The sequence below is a fragment of the Cervus elaphus genome, chromosome 32 (genome assembly GCF_910594005.1).
Source record: "Cervus elaphus chromosome 32, mCerEla1.1, whole genome shotgun sequence".
NCBI lineage: Eukaryota > Metazoa > Chordata > Mammalia > Artiodactyla > Cervidae > Cervus > Cervus elaphus.
Window position 1 is genome coordinate 14,544,286 of NC_057846.1, and position 22,559 is coordinate 14,566,844.

Genomic DNA, 22,559 nt, shown 5'->3' on the forward strand with positions numbered 1-22,559 from the left:
TGTCTATGTGGGCCTCTTCCCTGTCTAATGCGCATCACACAGGAGCCAAGCTCTTCAAAGATGGGAAGACCTGCTCATCCACAAAGATAAAAGAGTTTTTTTCTTCTTTCTGTTGCTAGCAAGGTAACTTCTTGAAAGAATACTCTTCTGAAATAGATAATTAACAAAGACCTGCTGTACAGCACAGGGAATTCTGCTCTATGTTATGTAACAGCCTGGATGGGTAGGGCGTTTGGGGGAGAATGGATGCATGTATATGTATGGCTGAGGCCCTTTGCCTGAAACTATCACAACATTGTTAAGTGGCTATATCCAAATACAAAACAAAAAGTTGAAAAAAAAAATTTTGGGGGGGTGTCAGAGAAAGGGTATACCCAGCTCTGATCCTGCCAGGCAGAGGTAGAAGTCTGGGCTCTGCACGCAGTCTCTGGTGACACCCCGTGGTGGGGTGTCGTTACCGCTGGTGGGAGTGGGGGTTCCAGCTGCCCATGGAGAGGGTGCTGACACCACCCTGGCACCGTGATATCCTAAGGTCCCAGACCCTAGCCAGTCTGCCTTCTCCCCACCTGCCAGAGTCCTCTCCTGTTGGTTTTATAGATAATAGCCAGTGTTTTCAGTCCACTCAGCGGGAAGAAGAGACCAAAGTGTGGACTTCACCTTCTGTACACCGTTGTGTCCATCCAGAAGCCGGCCTGCACCTGAGGACTCTGCTTGGCCAAGGCTGAAAACTGTGTCAAGGTTGTGTCTCCCTGCAGGGAGGGCCACCTGGGGGTATCGTCCTCCCCTACTCCTATCTGGACCCTCAGTCTCACGGACCAACCACAAGCCGTAAGGACCCAGTTCCTGGCACGGGGGAAGGACTGGGAATTGGATGAGAAAACAGTCATTCATCTCAGCATTTAATTCTGTTCTCTCCAACTACCAGAATAATAAGCCATATGCTGTACTATATTCCTGGCTAATAACCAGCAAGGAGGAAATGAGCACATTTATGAATTATCCCGTTGATGTTCCTCAATGTGCAAATCCAAGTGTTATTTTAAGTAATTTCCCTGCCAAAGTAATTATTTCCCACTGCTGCTGTCTCATTTGGAAAATAACCTTAGAGATTATCTTCTTTCTATTACATGTACATCTTTACATTGTAAATCTCCTTTCAACCTACAAAGTTTAATTTTGTGTTGGCCACCAGCTTACAAGAATCAGTGAGGCACTAGCTATATAAAAATACTTGCTTGCCTGTACTCAGTGAAAACAGGAATGCAATGACTACCAAAGTCTGTTTGGAGAGTCAACATCTTTGTAAACACGTCAAATAACCGTTATGACATGAAATTAAAGCACATTCCGGTATGTTGCTAAAAAGACGATCTTTATGATAGAAGTCAATGCTAAATCTTTGCAAACACAATAAGATGAAACAGACACCCTCATGAACAACAACAAAAAAAAAATGTAAAAATCAGAAGCTATCCAGAAACTTGAATATTTTCAGCATCTTCAGATTTTGTACATTTGTCTTCAGATTTTGTATATTTGTCTTCTGCATGACCATGGCCCAGTGTGGTCTGTTTCCCATGGGCTCTTGAGTTATGCTGTCTTTGTTACCATATTTTGTGAACGTGTGAAACCTAGGGAAACTGCTTATCGCTGGAGATGCTCAAGCTGTTTCCCTTCCCGCTGAACTTGAAGACATCACTGTATAACGTTGGGAAAAACGTGAACTCAAGCCATCAGAGGCAGGCAGACGCCAGCTAAAGAGAAGCAGGAAGGCTGTGTCTGAGGTCTTTTCAACTCTTGTGAAACCTTAAGAAGAGCGATGTATCTAATTTTGAGCCTTACAGATGTGAGAAGAGGATCCAAAAATAAAAAGCTTTCCACGCCTACCCTCTCCCTAGATGAAGCAAATAAACCAGCTTCTGATTGGCTTGCAAATTCAAGCCTTTTCTTCACTGTCTTTCCTAATGCTCCCTCAGGACCTGCCCGCCCGACCCCCGGGAAGCCTGAGAAGCCAGCACGCCAGCCCCCAGGTCCCTGTGCCCACGGCCCACCATCCACGGCCACCATCATTCAACCACATTTGCTTGAAATCAGTTTTTTCTCAAATATAAACAAAACACATTCTTTTGTCAGGTGCCATTTAAGTGGAGAAGGTAAAAATGAATAAAACTCCAGCGTGGAATTGCATGCCTTTGCTGACACTCATTCATCCTGGCAAGTCCTCCACTGCCTGAACAAGGTAAATCCCAGACATCTGCTGTATATCCACTGTCTGTGCTTCACTATACAGTATTGGGCACCCGAAATGTGTCCAGAGGGCAAATCTCATGGTCAGAGTTCTTATGACAAACACGCATGCATTCACAAAAGGACTCAAGGAAACTTTTGAAGGTGATAATGTGTTTCTTTCTCTGATTGTAATAGTGGCAGGCAAGGAGATCAAACCAGTCAATCCTAAAGGATATCAACCCTGAATATTCATTGGAAGGACCGGTGCTGAAGCTGAAGCTCCAATACTCTGGCCACCTGATTCAAAGAGCTGACTCATTGGAAAAGACCCTGATGCTGGGAAAGACTGAAGGCAGGAGGAGAAGGGGGCGACAGAGGATGAGATGGTTGGATGGCATCACTGACTCAGTGGACATGAGTTTGAGCAAGCTCCAGGAGTTGGTGCTGGACAGGGAGGCCTGGCGTGCTGCAGTCCATGGGGCCGCAAAGATTCAACACAATTTAGTGACTGAACAACAATGATGATAACACAAGTGAATCTGTCTGTCCACACTCAACAGATTATATACAGTAATGATGTGCTGGGGTTTTGTATGCCCATCATACCTCATTAAAGCTGAGGGAAAACAAAGTAAAGAGAATGAACAAAGAGGTATGTCTTGCTGTGATTCTGGGCTGGGGAAGAAGTGAAGGTCATTGGCACTGAAAAGTCTGAAGCTCCAAGAGGAAGAGTCCAAACTCCTGAGCCCAGAACCTAGAGTGAAATGGGAGGCTGTGTGCGGGATGAGATGGGAAGACAAAAGCTTTAGCAACAATGAAAACTGTATAAACATTGTTCTACAGGCAAAGTATTCATTTTCCATATTTTATTCTTCTCTCCAAAACAGGTCCTACTCAGGCTACTTTGTGCTCAAAGGAGAAAGACCTTGATAAGCATACTCAGAAAAAGGAAAAGCTAAAATCCATTGTTTTACAGGGGGAAAAAAAAGCAAAATAAAAGAGATGGGATGGAGAGGAGGAAAAATGATATTTATATGCAAACCAACTGATAATAAAATTACAATATGAGGGAAACAGTCTGTGCATAGAAATTTTTAAAAGTAATATGATGTGGTTGTTTTGTATCCCTTCAAACAATATTTTTCAAAAAAGAGTGCTTTTTTAGGGATTCATTCTGGTTAAAATTTTGAAAACAGAATTTATAAATCAGAGAAAATTAGTTTTACCTTTTAATTCATGATAAAGAATACAGACTGAATAATAATACTTTCTCATTAATATACAAATTTAAAAAGTAAATATATTGTCTTCATTTGAACTCTAGATGGGCCACTTACTGATTGACAGCAGAGGGGGAAGAAAGGGGAGAAACATTTCTGCGTGCCCTCACTCTTTCATTTTTTGAGGGGGGATCAAACCCACACCCCCTGCAGTGGAAGTGCAGTTTCAGCCGCGGGACTGCTGGGGAAGCCCCTGCCTGCCCTCACTCTTCATCTGCCACTGTCTTTAGCTTGGGAAACACTCACCAAGGACCTTTTGACCCAACCTGTATCACCTGTGACCTGGAGGCAACTCTGCAGCCCACCTTTTCACCCCCAGGGGTCTGCTCACATTTCCATCCTTGTAGTAGAAGTGAGTCACCTACAATATTATAATCAAAATACTGAAGAAGTGGGAATCTTGCTTAGAAAAAGGGGATAACTCCATATATGAGATGGCTGTTGTTGTTTAGTCTCTGAGTCATGTCCAACCCTTGTGTGACACATGAAATGTAGCCCACCAGGCTCCTCTGTCCATGGGATTCTCCAGGCAAGAATACTTGAGTGGGTTGCCATTCCCTTCTCAGGGGATCTTCCCAACCCAGGGATCAAACTCACATCTCCTGCTTTGGCATGCAGCTTCCTTACCACTGAGCCACCTGGAAAACCCATGTGTGAGACAGATTGGCCTAAAGATATTCATGAAACTAGCATTTGCTGAGTGTCTCCTATGTTCAGTTGCTCAGTTGCATCCGGCTCTTTGCAACCCCATGAACTGCAGCACGCCGGACTTCCCTGACCTCCACTATCTCCCAGGGTGTCTCCTATGGGCCAAACCGTTCCCATGTGCATCTGTAACTCCCAACAAAGAAAAAATCCTTCTACATTGTTCATATCACTCCCACTCAGAAAAGGTAGGTGGCTTGGCTGAGACTCACACAATCCCACTAACAGTCAGTGAAAGAGAAAAATTCGCCCCAGAAAAGCCGCTTGCCTATCTCACCGTCCCGGCCATGAACAAAGGCATCTTGGGGCTGCCTTTTTCCCACGAATCATTAAGCGAGAAGAAGCTCCTGAGAAGTAAATTAGTACAGGAATATCATCAAGGCCACTGAGGAGAGATCAGCGCGTTGCACATCTCCTAATGTATGTGTTTATGGAAATGGCGATAAACAAGACTGATTTACATTGTATATTCAATATGAGTTTCGCTTGACTTTGCATAATGAATTTTAACCTTTGACTTTGGGCACTTGAAATTTAGACACAAAAGTCAAAGCAATGGAGCAAAGCGTGCCTTAAGGAAAGGGGAAAACCAAAAACTCGGCCCTTGCCAGACTTTTTTTTCCTTTTAAGTCATCAATATTGAGGTATAATGAATATCCAATAAAATGCATCTGTTTTAAGTGTCCACTTGGATATGCTTTGAAAAACATAACCACCAACACAGGAAGATGCAGAATACGTCCATCAACCCATAAAGTTGCCCCCATGGCAGTCCCCAGTGACCACTGATAAGATTTCTGTCACTATAACTTATTTTTACCTTTTCTAGACTTTCATATATGAAACTATGTATAGGTTTCCCTGGTAGCTCAGCTGGTAAAGAACCTGCCTGCAATGCAGGAGACCCCAGTTGTATTTCTGGGTTGGGAAGATTCACTGGAGAAGGGATAGGCTACCCACTCCAGTATTCTTTTTTTTATATATATATAAAGTTTTATTAAAGAATAAAGGAGATAGAGAAAGCTTCTGACGTAGGCATCAGAAGGGGGCAAAAGAGTACCCCCCACTCCAGTATTCTTAAGAAACTGGTATCCAAAGTATTTAATAGCTGTGTCATTTTGCACTCCTACCAGATTTGAATGAGTTTTAACTGCTCTACAGTCTCATCAACTTTTCATGTGGCTAGTCTTCCATCTCAAGGCCATGGGAACAGATGAAATCCCTAAGATGAGAGTGTTGTAGACAACCTATCTTCTCACGTGAAGATTCGGGGAAGAAAAATAAGATTTTTATGAGAGACAGCTATGGGTGTGCCATGGAGTAGAGTTCAAAAATTACAGAATAAATTGTGGCTGCCGATGGCCATTTCTGGTGATGTTCACTGGCTCTACTGTCCAACTATCCATGAACTGTCAAGCACTCATTAGTGAATGCAGATGATAAAAAAATCATGTATTATCTCCTAAAGAGATAGGTACTGTCATTATCCCTTGTGTGTGTAAGACAACTGAGCACTAGAGAAGTTAAAAAATTCGCCTTCCACAGTCAGCGTCACTTCCGAATCTAAAGTGAGTGAAGTTTAACCACCACACCGTGGGAACGCAAAGAGTCGGACACACCTGAGGGGCGGAACAACAACACTTATTCCTGTCAGCATAAGTAGTTTACATTTGCTCTCTGTGTTCCATCTAGTCCAAAATGTCATCGATTACAGAGGGCACCGTTGTTTCATATTCCATAGAGAGAGAAAAAATTTCTGCCTATTAAACTGTGACACAGTTACCGCTTGGAATTTTTATATATAGTTCTTAAAGAACTCATTTACACTTAACTCCAGTGTTCTTGCCTGGAAAATCCCAGGGGTGGGGGAGCCTGGTGGGCTGCCGTCTTTAGGGTCGCACAGAGTCGGACACGACTGAAGCGACTTAGCAGCAGCAGCAGCTGCAAGGTTGATTTTACATATTTATTTTATAATACAAGGGAAAATAAAAGCAAAATAAATCATTAGGGTTTTTCTAAAACTTGGAGTCCAGCTCTTCCAAAAACACTTTTTGTCTCAGAGATGCACATTTTTTTTTCACCCCAAATCATCCTCTGTATCATTTGAAGAGCTGGTGATGCAGCACTTCTTAAAAGAATCCGTAAGTCAACCAAAAGCTATTATTTCTGAGCTTTTAAGCCTGCTTTGCAATTATGGAGTGCTGGTCTACTTTTGAACCTGACTCAGGAATGCTGATAAATACACCTGCTCCCCTATCTTTTCAGTCTTCTCCCATGGCTGTTTTGTTTTTAGAACTTACAAATGGAGCCCTTGGTTTCCAGATTTTTTCATCCGAAATTGTTGCCAGGGCTGTCGGCCACTCACTGATAGACATACCAGCACTGCCCTCTGGCGTTCAGAAGTGGTAAAGCAACAGCACTTTATATAAAGCAACTATATATGTATATATATATACACATATTTCCCAGTTTCAGAGATGTAAAATATAAAACGCGTCTGCGTCGCAGAAGTGATGAAATCCAGTATTTATGGTAGGAGTTCTTGTTTTTCAGTCTCTAAGTCGTGTCCGACTCTTTGTGACCCCATGGACTGCAGCACGCCAGCTTTCCCTGTCCTTCACCATCTCCGGGAGCTTGCTCAAACTCACGTGCGTTGAGTCGGGAAAAATTACGAAGACGAGCCCCGGTGCAAAGGACCAAAAGGGTTAAAAGCAGACAGCGTTGACGGCTCTTTGCTCTCTTAGATTTCCAATATTCCAAAGCAGCCACCTCGTTTTTCTAAAAGCTATGTTGAGAGATTGTAAATAATTTTATTGTAATTTTGATCATCTGAATTTATTGTAATTTAGATTATCTGAATTTTCTAGTCTTCCTAATCTAGATTATTTCTGTGATCTTTTTAAAGCAATATGTGATTCAATGTTTTCTTGTTTTATTTGGACTAACTTCACTAGTTCTTGTGTATGTCCTAATTTATATATAACATGTATTTAGTTCCTTATATAATATATATCTTCATACATATATCACATATATGAATATATACTTCCAAATATATATACTGTGTGTGCATATATATAGCATAAGAGCATCTGTGTACAGAATGCTGGAGGTTGAAATACGTGCCTGTTACACACTTTTCCACAATGATCATCTCAGTTGTAGCGCACACTGTTGTCGAGTGAAAGAAAGTCACATGTATGTTTCACCGGGGAGAGAAGCCGGTTATATGCCGGTTTCTTGAACTGTTTTGCGAGCGGCGCGGTGCTTAAAATTTTCGAGTCCTGCATCACCATCTACTGGTACAAATGAAAGTTGCAGGAAACGCTCACCGTGGCTCCCGGGCAAGTCCTCGGTACTGTGTCCCTTTCATTGAGAATACAAGTCTTCAGTCAAATTCGTGATCTTGTTAGTGATCTAAGTCTGATAAACGATCACCGAAATGTCAAAGTCCCAAACTCTTCCTGAGTAGCGGCTGCACATATCCGATACTTTCTGTAAACATTCAAAATAACTTTTCAAACGTTTTCACAAATTATTGTATTATGTTGGCAAAATTCAGACACATTTTGTCTAAAATAACAAACACATAATAATGAAAAGATTATTTCTCTTATAGAATTACATCGTAGTGATGTTTAGCCTATACTTCACTGGTGCATGTTAAGTCATTTTACAAATTACTGTCATGAAAGGCTATTGGCTATATTGAGGGGAGGGGGGGAATCCAAGGTAATTTTCCATCTGGTTAACCTCTACATCACTCTCCTCCAATGCAGCTGCCAATGTAATCTTTTCTTTCCCCTCAATATTGCTATTGCCTCCTTTTATTTTTTTATTGCCTCCTTTTAAAATGCAAGAGTAATACATGAATATATGCTCCTTGTCAAAAATTATTTTAAGTACACGGGGAAAAAATTAGCATCTACCTTGACTCCACTACAAAGTCAGTGCTTTCCCCAGAAGGGACACTCAGTGAGTTCAGATCCTTTTCTGCGTGTTTCCACGTGAAGGTGCAGAATGAACCATCACCAGGGTGTCTTGGACCATCCGCTTCCACATGCTGATGCTGTTGTAACTATAAGCCCATCATTACCAAGGACTGTTGTAGCTCTCCTGCTGGACTCTTACTGGAATTATCACTATAATTTTTTGATTTAGATTCCAAAGTATTTAAAGAACCTCCTACTGGACTTCAGTGAAAGCTCGGACTCTGGTGACCTTTCCCCAGTTTCATGCTGAGTTCTCCTCTGCTCAAGCCCCCTCATGAATATGCATGTTCCCTTAGCTTAAAACTTCCCCAGTTTTGCTGTTCGGGAAGACACTGCTTCGGGAAAGATCCATGGTGTTCTCCTTACATGCTGCAAGAAATGATAAATCCTTCCATCTGAAAAAATGAAACTTCTGCTCCTGATATACTGCGGATATCTTGAAAGGCACAGGTATTGAACAGATAATCTACTATGTTCACCTGTCCAGGCTTCGTAACAAAATAGCACAGACAGGGAAGCTTAATAACAAGAATTTGTGGTCTCACAGCTCTCGGGGCTAGAGGTCAAGATTAAGGCAGCAGCTGGTTCCGTTTCTGATGAGGCCCTCTTCTCTCTGTGTCCTCTCGTGGCCTTTGTGCAGATGCAGAGAGAGAGGTCCTTTGGTGTTTTTTCTTATAAGGACACCAGTGCTACTGGATTAGAGCCACACCTACATGAGCTTGTTTACCTTTAACTATCCCCTTAAAGGCCAAGAAACAGTCACTTTGGGAATTAGGACTTTAATGTATGATTTTCAAGGGAATACGGCTCAGTCCATAACACTTGTCCATTACTATCTAATTTTAGCCCATGACCTTGGAGAACATATTTCTGCTTCTGTATCATAAGACACTGTGTGTGTGTGTGTGTGTGTGTGTGTGTGTGTGTGTGTGTGTGCACGCGCGCACACGCCCACACGCGCATGTGCAGGAGCTTAGTCATGTCGGACTCTTTGCCGCCCCACGGACTGTAGCCCTCCAGGCTCCTCTGTCCATGGGATTCTCCAGGCAAGAATACTGGAGTGGATTGCCGTCTCCTTCTCCAGGGGAATCTTCTCAACCCAGGAATTGAACCCACATCTCCTGCATCTCCTGCATTGGCAGGCAGATTCTTTACCACTGAGCCACTTGGGAAGCCTATATCCTGTATCTTAGCACAAGGATGTGAAATAGTCAACTGCTACCAGCCTTCACTGCATCTTACAACATAAAAACTGACTTGGGCAGACGGTGTGTTGGCAGCCGGTTGTATATTGAAGACTGGACTCACTCCTTTACTGAGCACGGCCCCTAATCCCACATCACCAACTGTGCCAAGTCCAGCTGGCCCTGCGATCCGTGTGTCTGTCCACACTTGCACTGTACAGCTCTGCAGACTGAGAGAACGAGCCCATGGTAACAAATAGTCCAGGGGGCCCGGTGTCACGATCTGACTCCACATTGCAGGCACCTTGACTTTCCCTTCCGGAGGGTATCCAGCACAGTTGATAGGAGAATCAATAATTCTAATAAGATGACTTTGATCAGCGTTCAGAACATGCCTTTTTGTGCCTGTAATCTCATCCCCTTCCCTGGGAGGGTGGTGGAGTGGGGGGACAGCAGAGTGCACACAGCAGAATCCCAGGCCACGTGTCTGATCCTCCCAGAAACTGATTCCCTTGCCTGTTCAAAATCTGTTCTGATGCATGGCTTATTAAATGCATAATTTTAGGAACAATTTTTGAAATATACTCTCTATTAAAACCGCTGAAACTTTTGCTACCCTAATTCTCCAATTGGAATTTTTTAAAGGGTTCCTGTGGAGGTATGAACCATGTAGGTAATTTCTCTCCTAGAAAATATAAATGAAAATACGAGCATATGGAATCTAAATTGAAAGGATAAAAATATACTGCTATAAAATGTAAGTGATCCTATTCACTGCTTCTGTCCCAAAAGAGAAAATAAAAACTGTCATTGTTCCCACAGGCATTTCCAACAGCACTTCAGGGGGAAAGGTCTACATAACGTGTTTTGTAAAACCACTTTTATGTAACTTTTTAACCCAGATTTTATATGAAAAGTCACCTAAAATTTTAAATGGGAACATAGATAACACTTTCCCTTGAAATTTAAAAGTAGTCTTTTCATTTTCTCTCAATTTTTTGGCTTCAAATCTCTCCATTTTCCGCCCACTTTTTATTTGGTCGTTTTCGGTTCTTCAGGGCTGTTGAAATCGAATACTGCTCTCTGAAGTGTCATATTTATTCTACTCTTTCTTGCCTGACTTACTGTATCTCTTTATTGCGGAGTGGTTAAGAAGTAAAGATGCTAAGTGGTACTGACTGGAGAAAAAAGGAAGAATGTCAGAATACAATCTTGGCATGTGTATTTGTATGAAATAATATCCAGGTTTCTTTGTTTTGCCCAGGTGTTCATTTATTCATTGGCAATTAAAACATGTAGAGAACATACCCTTTTAAAAACTATTTTTAAAAGGTTAGGTGACTAATTGCATATGATCCAGCAATACCACTGCCGTGTTTACATCCAAAAGAATTGAAAGCAGAATTTAGAAGAGATATTTGTTCCCAGCAGCCACAAACAAGAGGTCGCAACCCAGGTGCCCCTCGAGGAATGAATGAACAAGCAAAATGTGACATCTACATACAGTGGAATACTATTCAGCCTTTAAAAAGGAAGGAAATTCTGACACAGCCTGTATGGACCCAAAGAACATTATGCTAAGTGAAATAAACCAAACAGACACACATTATACGATACTGCTTATCCTATAGACATCATAGGATACTGCTATAGTATCCTACAGCAGTCACACAAAGACAAACATCAGAGGGAACTGCCTATCTGACGTCTTGCAGTCCAAGACGGCAGAGTAGAAGGACGTGCGGTCATCTTCTCCCGTGAGAACTCCAAAATTACAACTCACTGCTGAACAACCATCGACAAGAGAAGGTTGGATCCCACCAAAAAAAAAGATACCCCATGGCCAAGGGCAAAAGAGAAGCCCCAGAAAGATGGTAAGAGGGGCAGAATGGCATTTAGAATCAAACCCCATATCCACCAGAGATGCTCTGAGGGCTCAAATAAACCTTGTGAGCACCAAGACCCAGAGATGCCACAGTCTGAGCCAGAACTGCGTTTGAGTGTCTCCTGCAGAGGTGTCGGTGGCAGGGGCAGGGGCTCTGGGTGCAGCAGACCTGGGTATGGCATAAGCATATGGAAACTCTTGAAGGAGTTTACCGTTAATCCCACCATAGAGCCACCAGAACTTACACAGGACTGGGGAAACAGACTCTTGGAGGGCACAAAAGAAAGCTTCTGTGCATCAGGGCCCAGGAGAAAGGAGCAGTGACCCCACAAGAGACTGACCCAGACTTGCCCAGGAGGATCCAGGAGTCTCCAGCAGAGGCGTGGGTTGGTGGTGGTCTTATGCAGGGCTGGGGACACTGAGTGCAGTGCATGCATGGGACCTTTTGAAGGAGGTTGCCATTATCTTTATTACCTCCACAATAGTTTGGCCTCAGGTCAAACAACGGGAGAGAACACAGCCCCACCCATCAACAGAAAATTGGATTAAAGATTTACTGAGCATGGCTCCGCCCATCAGAACAAGACCCAGTTTCCCCCTCAGTTAGTCTCTGCCATCAGGAAGCTTCCATGAGACGGCAGGCAGAATGAAAACCACAATCACAGAAAACTAACCAATCTGATCACATGGACCACAGCCTTGTCTAGCTCGGTGAAACTATGAGCCATGATCTTGGTGTGATCACTCACCTAGAGCCAGACATCCTGGAATGCAAAGTCAAGTTGATCTTACAAAACAAGTCAAGTTGATCTTACAAACAAAGTTAGTGGGGGGGATGGAATTCCAGTTGAGCTATTTCAAAGATGATGCTGTTTAAGTGCTGCACTCAATATGCCAGCAAATTTGGAAAACTCAGCAGGGGCCACAGGACTGGAAAAGTTCAGCTTTCATTCCAATCCCAAAGAAAGGCAATGCCAAAGAATGCTCAAACTACCCCACAACTGCACTCATCTCACATGCTAGCAGAGTAATGCTCAAAATTCTGCAAGAAGGCATCAGCAGTATGTGAACCATGAACTTTCAGATGTTCAAGCTAGATTTAGGAAAGACAGAGGAACCAAAAGAGATCAAATTGCCAACATCCGTGGAGCATAGAAAAAGCTAGAGTGTTCCAGAAAAATATCTACTTCTGCTTCATTGACTATGCTAAAGCCTCTGACTGTGTGAATCACAGCAAACTGTGGAAAATTCTTAAAGAGATGGGAATGCCAGACCACCTGACCTGCCTCCTGAGAAATCTGTATGCAGGTCAAGAAGCAACAGTTAGAACTGGACATGAAACAACAGACTGGTTCCAAATCGGGAAAGGAGTAAGTCAAGGCTGTATATTGTCACCCTGGTTATTTAACTTACATGCAGAGTACATCATGAGAAATGCTGGGCTTGATGAAGCACAAGCTGGAATCAAGATTGCCAGGAGAAATATCAATAACTTCAGATATACAGATGACACCATCCTTATGGCAGAAAGCAAAGAAGAACTAAAGAAACTCTTGATGAAAGTGAGAGAGGAGAGTGAAAAAGTTGGCTTAAAATTCAACATTCAAAAGACCAAGATCATGACATCTGGTCCCATCACTTCATGGCAAATAGATGGGGAAACAATGGAAGCAGTGACAGACTTTATTTTGGGGGGCTCCAAAATTACTGCAGATGGTGACTGCAACCATGAAATTAAAAGACACTTGCTCCTTGGAAGAAAAGTTATGACCAACCTAGACAACATATTAAGAAGCAGAGACATTTCTTTACCAACAAATGTTCATCTAGTCAAAGCTACGGTTTTTCCAGTAGTCACGTATGGATGTCAGAGTTGGACTATAAAGAAAACTAGGCACTGAAGAATGATGCTTTTGAACTGTGGTGTTGGAGAAGACTCTTGAGAGTCCCTTGGACTGCATGGAGATCAAACCAGTCCATCCTAAAGGAAACCAGTCCTGAATATTCACTGGAAGGACAGATACTGAAGCTAAAACTCCAATACTTTGGCGACCTGATGTTAAGAACTAACTCATTGGAAAAGACCCTTATGCTGGAAAAGATTGAAGGCAGGAGTAGAAGGGGACTACCAAAGATGAGATGGTTTGGATGTCATCACTGACTCTATGGACATGAGTTTGAGCAAGCTCCGGAAGTTGGAGATGGACAGGGAGGCCTGGCACGTCCACAGAGTGGCAAAGAGTCAGACACGACTGATCAACTGAACTGAAGGATCTGAGGTTCCCAGAGGAGTCAAATTCACAGACACAAAAGGCAGAGTAGTTGCCAGGAGATGGCAAAGATGAAGTTAGTGTTAGTTAGAAGTTATAGTTAATGTTGCGAGAGAAAAAAAAATGCAAATACATTTAACACTATGCCTTGCACAACAAAGTGATCTGAAGCACAGCTTATACTTAACACCATTGAACTTTTTATCTGAGATAGTGCTATTGGTAATCAGAATAACTGGTTTGATCTTTATCTTTTCTAGTGCAATGTTCCTAAAACCTTGGAATTTCCAGAGGTGAGAGTGACAAAGTTGTCTTTTGTTTTGTTAATGAAGTGACTTTTGGCCGTAAGGGATGGGAGCTGGTTGCTACTGGGCCAAACAGGTGATTCAGTTCAGTTCATTCATTCAATCGTGTCCGACTCTTTGTGACCCCGTGGACTGTAGCACGCCAGGCTTCCCTGACCTTCGCCAAGTCCTGGAGCTTGGTCAAACTCATGTCCAGAGTCAGTGATGCCATCCAACCATCTCATCCTCTGAGAGAAAAGAAAGTTTGTCACTGTTTCCATTGTTTCCCCATCTATTTGCCATGAAGTGATGGGACAGGATGCCATGATTGTAATTTTTTGAATGTTGAATTTTAAGCCAACATTTTCACTCTCCTCTCTCACTTTCATCAAGAGGCTCTTTAGTTCTTTCTAAAGAGGCTCATTCAGTTCTTTTTTTTATGGCTTCCTGCCATAAGAGTGCTGTCATCTGCATATCTGAGGTTATTCATATTTTTCCTGGCAATCTTGATTCCAGCTTGTGCTTCATTCAACCCAGAATTTCTCATGATGTACTCTGCATATAAGTTGAATAAACAAGGTGACAATATACAGCCTTGACGTACTCCTTTCCTGATTTGGAACCAGTCTGTTGTTCCATGTCCAGTTCTAACTGTTGCTCTTGACCTGCATACAGATTTCTCAGGAGGCAGGTCAGGTGGTCTGATATTCCCATCTCTTTAAGAATTTTCCACAGTTTGCTGTGATCCACACAGTCAAAGGCTTTTGTGTAATCAATAAACCAGAAGTAGATGTTTTTATGGAACTCTCTTGCTTTCTCAGGGATCCAACAGACGTTGGCAATTTGATCTCTGGTTCTCTGCCTTTTCTAAATCCAGCTTGAACATCTGGATGTTCATGGCTCACGCAGCCTGTCTTGCAGAATTTTGAGCATTACTTTACTAGCGTGTGAGATGAGTGCAGTTGTGTGGTAGTTTGAGCATTCTTTGGCATTGCCTTTCTTTGGGATTGGAATGAAAGCTCACCTTTTCCAGTCCTGTGGCCACCGCTGAGTCTTCCAAATTTGTTGGCATACTGAATGCGGCACTTTTACAGCATCATCTTTTAGGATTTGAAATAGCTCAACTGGAATTCCATCCCCTCCACTAGCTTTGTTCACAGTGATGCTTCCTACGGCCCATTTGACTTCACATTTCAGCATGTCTGGCTCTAGGTGGGTGATCACACCATCGTGGTTATCTGGGTCATGAAGATTTTTTTTGTATAATTCTTCTGTGAATCTTTCTTTTGTATCGTTCTTCTGTGTATATAACTATATATCAGTTATATATAACTGATATATATATATATATAGCATGAATCAGTTATATATATAAGTGATTCACTTTGCTGAATACCTGAAACTAACAAAGACAGCATTGTAAGTCAACTATACTCCAGAAAAGAGGAAAAATGTCTAGCTATCCTGGGACCACCTGTCTTTGCGGCAGCCCTGCATCAGTCTCTTGGGGTGGCTGAGTGGAAGGAGATGCAGAGGAAGTCCCAGGCCTTTAGCCAGCGCAACTCAGAGGCCTGGAGGAGCCTCGAGAGGGTTCTGGGGGGCCCAGGGCCCGCTGCCTGCCCCCTGAGTATGAGTGCACTGGGAGTGCATGTGAGGAGCTCACACACCGCCAGACTGTCCTGTGGTCTGAAGTCATAGAGGTCAGGGTTGCTCTGTTCCCAGCGGCGGAGGACAGGAGCAGGGGTAAGGCGGCAGGGTCAGCAGAGGAGCTGAGCAGGGCGAGCAGGTGACCTTCCGCTTCAGCCTGACTTCACAGGGGGCTCTGGGGTGACAAATCGTCCAGTGATTCTGGGTCCTGCCTGCAAAGAGGGAGCAGGGCTTTTGCACCCAGCCTCCCAGACTCGAGGGACAGTCATTGGCCAGGGGGCGGGTGTTGGGGGGCCACCTCCCAGCCAGCCCTTCAGTGGAGGGAGGGCACGCGGGGATTCGGGAGGGGGGTGACCGGGTCACATCAGCAGCATCTCCGCGGCCCCTCCGACGGCAGCCCCTTCCCAAACACCATCAACTCCTGCCTTGTCCCGGAAGCAGCATCTGACGTGTCTTCCCAGTTCTACCCTTGTGGTCCTCCACCATCTGCATTCAGAACCATCTCTTCCCTAGGCTAATCTGGACGTTGGGATAGAAGCCTTCCACTGTTCTCCCCGTTGGTCTGCCCGGGGGTCTGACTGCCCGGGCTCTGTGTTGGCATGAGCCTGGCTCCTCCCGGAGAATTTGTCCTCCAGCTGTTGTTGCACAGAAAGCGGGGAGTGAGACTGGGAGTCACTTGAGAAAGGGAGAAAGAGGGAGAGAGGAGGAGGGAATGAAGGGGAGGAGGCACAGAGGGAAGGAGAAAGGAAGGGAAGAGCGAGGAAGTGAGGTGGGGAAGAGTGGGTGAGGGAACAAAGGCGTCTTTACTCTGGACAGAAATTAAAATCTGTTTTAGGAGGCAAGAGTAATTGATGGTAGGTTGAGTAATGGGGGTTAAATTTTAAAAAAGCAATTATTTCTGCATATAAACAGTCATAATATATAAAAAGTATTTGGCAGCCAGTATGGCCAGTGGTTACACTCCGGTATTGTTGCCTGGAGAATTCCATGGACAGAGGAGCCTGGCGGGCTACAGACCACAGGGTCGCCAAGAGTTGGACACAACTGAGTGACTGTCGCTTTCACATACTAGAGAGTTCTTTAAAAAAGAAATGGCCAAGGCAGCTACCAGTGATAAGGGACACCAGGAGGTTTGGAGGGACCCCAAAGCCCCTTGACAGGGCCTAGTTCTAACCCTCTAGCTGCTGAATCAGGGCAAGCAAGACGGAAAGGGGTAGAGATACTGCTGGGAGGGAGCAGGCAGAAAGCCTAAGGTGGTTCAAGACCCCAGCTGGCTTCCAAATGGTGCCGAATATCCAGTATTTCAGGAAGTCATGTCACCATACTGATGTGTCTTGGCTTGAATAAAGCCCCTGAATAGAGACCTTCTTTTTTTTTAAAACAAATTTGAGGTCATACCATATGTATTCTGGTGCCCTGCTTTTTTTCCAGTTTAACAATATATTATAAGCATTTTCCTGTGGGGCTCACTTTTTGGGTTTTGCTTTTAAAAAGGATTTCAGGCAACTTAGTTTTGAGTCAGAATCAGGGTGTTGAGGGGCAAATGCTCCAGGCCACAGAAAATTCTTTGAAACAACCTGCTTCCTAATGGTGTGTCTACTCCCTTTCCTAAGTCTGTGGTCATTGGATATGCTATAAGTGTGTTAAGTCGCTTCAGCCATGTTCAACTCTTTGCCACCCTATGGACTGTAGCCCACCAGGCTCATTTGGCCATGGGATCCTCCAGGCAAGAACACTGGCAAGGCAAATATCTGTGAACAAATGAAGGACGAGGTCGATACTAAGTGCGGTTAAAACAACAAGCGGTGGGGAGAGATGCTGACTTAAATTTAAAAATTTCAATTACTGGGACTTCCCTGGGTGTCAGGGGTTAAGACTACTTCCAGTGTAGGGGCCACAGGTTTGATCCCTGGTCAGTGAACTAAGATCCCACATGCTACTAGGAATGCACCCCCGCCCAAAAATTACAATTACTAAGGTAACTGAAAATAACTACTTAAAAAAAGAAAAAAAAGCCAGCACTAGCAAAGAAGCATTTCCCTAGAGATGTGTCTTGCTACATTTCATCTACTCACAGAAGGGCAGTATTGTGCGGGTTTTCTGATTTAATTTTACAGAGATCCTGGGAGAAATAAAGATAATGGGCCATGTATTTCTTCGAACTTAAGCAAAGTGGCTGGCCTAGGTAAAAACTCTTGTAAAGAATCCTTATCTTATTTGAACTCATATTTGAGTTAATTAGGATAAGAACATTACTTCTTCAGTCAGCTATAAAGTTCCATTTTTATTGCTGTAAAACGTGACAAAGATAGGAAGCTAAAATAATCCATTATTGTTCTTGCAAATCATTTCAGCTTTCATTGCCTTTACCACTGCTTTTCTTCTCTTTCAGTTATTCATTTATCTCAATTCATGTGTACATGGTTTTTGCAATTTTTTCAATGTTTTTGAGGACAAGCATGTTAGTTACTCTGTATCATCAAATAATGTTCTCATTTGAAAACACATGAAACCTTTATTTTAAAAATGTTAGTTTGAGAAAAGCATAATTTGCTATTATTAGTCCAAAAAAATGCCAAATTCCCTTCCAATACTAATAATTAAGAAATGTGTATTTTCACTGAGAAATTACAAAGTTTTAAAGTTTTCTATCAGACAGTGTGTGCTAGTCAAATCTCTCTCCACTGTCTTTTTTTTTTTAGGTTTTGTAGAAACATCATTTTAAAAAAAAATGTAACTCAGTGATCCATGCCTCACCTTTGAAATTCATGCATTTCTAGGAAACCAGACCCACCTCTGCCCTAAATGTTGATGCAGTACTGTTGAGAATGGAAGAGTCTAGAGGGAACTTCAGACTCCGGGCACCCGTGTTTCCTTCTGAAGCTCTGAGCCTTTTATCTGACTGGTCTGCCAGAACTTCTCAGCGACGCGCTCATCCTGAGGCCTGTAGGAAGGTTGTAATGTTGTCAGGGAGAAACCTCTGAAAACTCACCTCCTGCTGAGCTGAAGTGCAGGGCTCAGGAAAGTCAATATTTTCAGTCTACCTTTGTCCTGAGTGCATATAAAAGGGCTTTGAGTGTTTATCCCTTTTATTACGGGTGAGCACTGGCAGAGGAAAAAAACTGGCTTTCATTTTTTATACTTTTGCAGAGAGCAAAAATGAAGAAGCATAGGTAACTTATTTCAGACTTTACTAGATCCTTTCTCTAAGTTGTTTTATTAGAAACTCTACATAGAAATGCAACCATGAAAAATAAAACTAGAGCATATTAGTGTCAAGGCCATGTTTCTTTGAACCCAGTAGTTTAACTTTGTTCTTAAGGATGAGATGTCCGTAGTTTAGATGATAGCGTCTCCTTCTGGGGTGAAGAGGTGGGCAACCAAGTGAGAAGAAGGTAATTGAAACTTTGGATAGAGGTGCAGGGGGACTCTGTACATTGTATTGAAACCTCATGTGACTAATATTTTTGTTTTAATTATCTATTTTTATGTTATTTTATGTTATTTTTATTTGTGCAATCAATATGCATTTAGAATTAACCGTAGTTTAACACTTTTTGTTATTTGTTATTCTTCTTGAGCTGAGTTCACACTCCCAGGTAGACTGTGTCCCCATTTCCTCAGGGTAGAATTTATTAGGTGTGATAATGATATATGTATTGATCAAAGATTTGAGTCCAGGAAGTGGGGTTTGGTGGATGCACATATTCAACATAATTCTTTAGAACCACAGTGGGCTCGCTGGACCCTGTTAACGGCTGATTTAACAATTAGGGTTGAAGGAATGAATGAATGAAAGGAGAGCAGTCCATATTCTTGTACACATACCCTTCTGCTGACTATAGTAAAAAGAACTAAAGGTATTGCTTTTGGTTTCAACAAGTTTTAGCTGTTAGTAATTGTTACTTTGCACTAGTCAGGTAACCTCTCTTGAACCTGATTACTTATTGTATAAATTGTTTAATATTGCTTAACAGAAACTGTTGTAAGCTTGAAGTGATACACAGTATAAAAGAGAAAGCATTTTTAATTGTAAAGGGGTTGGGAAGGGTACAAAGGCGGCTTCAATGGTTAGTCTCCAGATTACAATAATAAATACCTACAAAATAATAGAATTTTAGGGAGAATCCAGGAGGAAAATACATGTAAGTGCTACATAATAACACTCACCTCATAAGTAGGATTAAATTTGATAACACACCTAACCTTTGACAATACACCATTTACGTAAGTGTTCACTGCACTGTGTGATGTGCTCAGCCATGTCCAACTTCTGAGACCCTGTGAATTGTAGCCTGCCAGGCTCCTCTGTCCACGGGATTTTCCAGGCAAGAATATTGGAGTGGGTTGCCATTTCCTCCTCCAGGGGATCTTCCTGACCCAGGGGATCCAACCCTGGGTCTCCTGCATTGCAGGAGGATTCTTTACCCACTGAGCCACGTAGGAAACCCAAGTGTTCATTAAATGTTAGCTATTATCTCTACTATCATTAATGCTCTTCTACAAGAAAATGAAACTTGGAGAGTGTTAGTAACTCATTAACATCTCATAGCTAGTTAGTGGCTGATTGGTGGTGGTGTCCAATTGCTCAGTCCTGTCACATTCTTTGCCCCCCATGGAATGCAGGCCTTCCTGCCCTGTAGTGGCTGATATCAGTCCCCAAACTCCAAGTCCAGTCTGATTTCTAAATGAAGCCTGTACTTCAACCATCTGATTATAAGGGAACTCCCTTAAGGTTATTTTTAAGTCTGGTAATAGACTATATACTACATGCTAGAACACAAAAATGGTATTGAAATCATTAAAAATGAAACTTTTCACACGTTTGGTGGTTCCTTCTTTAATACAGACAACACAGGTCCTTTAACGAACTCAGTGTTTCGGGAAGATTAAACAGAGAGCGCTTATCAACTTGGGGCAGGGGGAACAGTCGCCCCTTCCTACACGTCACTGCAGGGAAACTGTAGGGTTGGGACAAGCTCCCGCAGGACGCCTGCGCGCAGCCCTCGGGGCGGGCCTGCGCTGCGGGGGCGGGGCTCCCGGGCTGGCGGGAGGTTTGAAACCCAGAAGATAAGGGACCAGGCGGCCAGACTACTCCTGAGGTCAGGCTCCCCCTCTCCCTCTGGGATTCATCCGCTCTGGGATTTACGGGCTGTAGGGCTTGAGGGAGACAGCCCGGCTAGGGGGACTCCCGCGTGAACCGGAGACCCTGGGTCTCCACGCAGGAGCTGACGCGCCGTGTAGGTACGACCAGAGAGAACCTGCCTCCATTGCCCGCGCGGAGGGGTCTTGGTCCCGCCCCCCGTCCCCTATTGGTTGCTCAGAGGACGCGGACAGGCGGATTTCCGCAGAGCCCGCCCTGCGCACGCGCGCTGCCACCACTGCGTCACGCTTGCGCGTCCCCGTTGGCCGTCATGGCGGCCCCCGGGAACCTCCGGGGTCCGGTCCTAAAAGGTGAGCAGGCGGGGGCCGAGCCGGCGCAGCGGCGGCCGGGCCTCAGGAAGGGCACCGGGGTCGCCAGCCCGGCTGCCGAGAGGAGCCGGGGTCTGTCCTCGAGCCCAGCGCCGGGACCGCCCGTGACGGGTGGCGGTGCGTCTCCGAGCCCAGGGCCTGCGCCGCCCCACCTGGGTTGGGTCAGGCGCGTGGCGCAGACACGCGAAGGGCTGGGAGGCCCCGGGGGGTTGGTTTTCAGCTTTTCCTGGGCTCTGGCGTCTTTGTATGGCCGGGTGGATTTGCGGGGAGGGGGCTCTAGTGAAATTAGAAGAAGAACCAGTAACTCCTCTCCCTGTTCTCTGTTAGTGTGACCAGAACCTGTCAGTGAGAAATGATTCCCTCCAGGCACGCCTGAAAGACACCAGGCTTTGAGCAGGGAGGGTTTCGTAAACTGTGTTCCCTGCCCCGCAAAGGTTTGCCTGTTGGCCATGTTTTTGCAGGACCTACAAACTAAAGGTGCCCTTTACTTTTTTAAATGGTTGAGGGGGTGGGAGGAACCGAAGGAGGAGGACAAATGAAATCTATTATAAAATTCAGACTTCATTTTCCATAAAGTTTTGTTGGAACGCAGTTATGCTTGCTCGTTGATGTATTTGATTGCTTCTGTACTGCAGCCTTCAAACTGAGGGGTTGTTTAATTGCTCTCTGGTCCTTTACAGAAAACTAGAAAGTTAGGCTTGGTTTAAGAATTTGGGAAGAGTTGAGAATGTAAACTGTGATGTATGAGTAAAGTTGTTTTTCCCTTGAAATTTGAAAGGATCTGATGGCACTTTTAAACAGAAGAAATTTTAAATTTACTTTTTAATGTGAATAGAACAGGAGAAAACTCTATTGGAATCTTCGGGCGAGGGTATATTAGATATATTTCATGCTAGCATTTTCTTTGTTTTCAGATGTTGTGGCCTATGTTGAAGTGTGGTCAGCCAATGGGACAGAAAATTACTCCAAGACCTTTGGGAGTCAACTTGTGGATATGGGGGCAAAGGTAAGAAATTCATTTTGCCACTGCTGCACCTAACAGTCGTCTGAAACATAAGGAGATCTATTTGCATTTTCTTATTTTGGGAGTTTTTACTTAGAGCACGATGGACAAAGAGGACAGTGGGTAAGTGGCAGAAGAAAAAAGGAGAGAACCATGCTATGAGGAATTGAGAACAGCTGGGGTTCTCAATTGAGAACGGCTTGGGGGTGACGCAACAGGAGAGCTCCAAGCTGGAAACACGGATCCTGCCACTGGCTGTTCAGATGCTTGATACTCTTCATCAAAGTGTGCAATACAGGAAAAGGAACAGTTTTTTAAAGGGAAAAGTTGTGAATTTGGGGTATATTGGAAGTACCTGATAGACATTTGGATGTACAAATCTGGAACTTGAGATTGTCAGGGCTAGAGATACTGTTTTAGGCATCAGGGACGTAAGAGTCAGGTGTGCTGACTACCCAGGTGGTTAGAATGAAAAGTGCTGAAGGTGGAGCCTGTTTAGTATTTCCAGGGCTGGAATGGGAGTCCTGGACCCAGGGACTGAGAGTGAGAAGGATGCCAGGAGAATCCAGAAGACATGCCTGAAGTGGGAGGAGGGACAGACTTCAAAG

General features: G+C 43.8%; 1 protein-coding gene across 8 annotated transcripts in view; it reads left to right on the plus strand.

Annotated features, from left to right (window-relative positions):
• The first annotated feature begins 20,551 nt into the window (after nt 1–20,551).
• Nucleotides 20,552–22,559, plus strand: part of MCPH1 (microcephalin 1) — a 220,330-nt gene continuing 218,322 nt past the window's right edge. For 3 of the 8 annotated variants that reach the window (XM_043893813.1, XM_043893814.1, XM_043893815.1), the window contains exons 1-2: nt 20,661–20,930; nt 21,863–21,954. In XM_043893813.1, coding sequence (XP_043749748.1) covers nt 20,891–20,930; nt 21,863–21,954 — 132 coding nt within the window. In that variant the 5' untranslated portion in view covers nt 20,661–20,890. Of the gene's footprint in view, nt 20,579–20,660; nt 20,931–21,228; nt 21,426–21,862; nt 21,955–22,559 lie in introns of those variants that run through there. The other 5 variants (XM_043893805.1, XM_043893806.1, XR_006339295.1 and 2 more) reach the window with 5 other exon arrangements.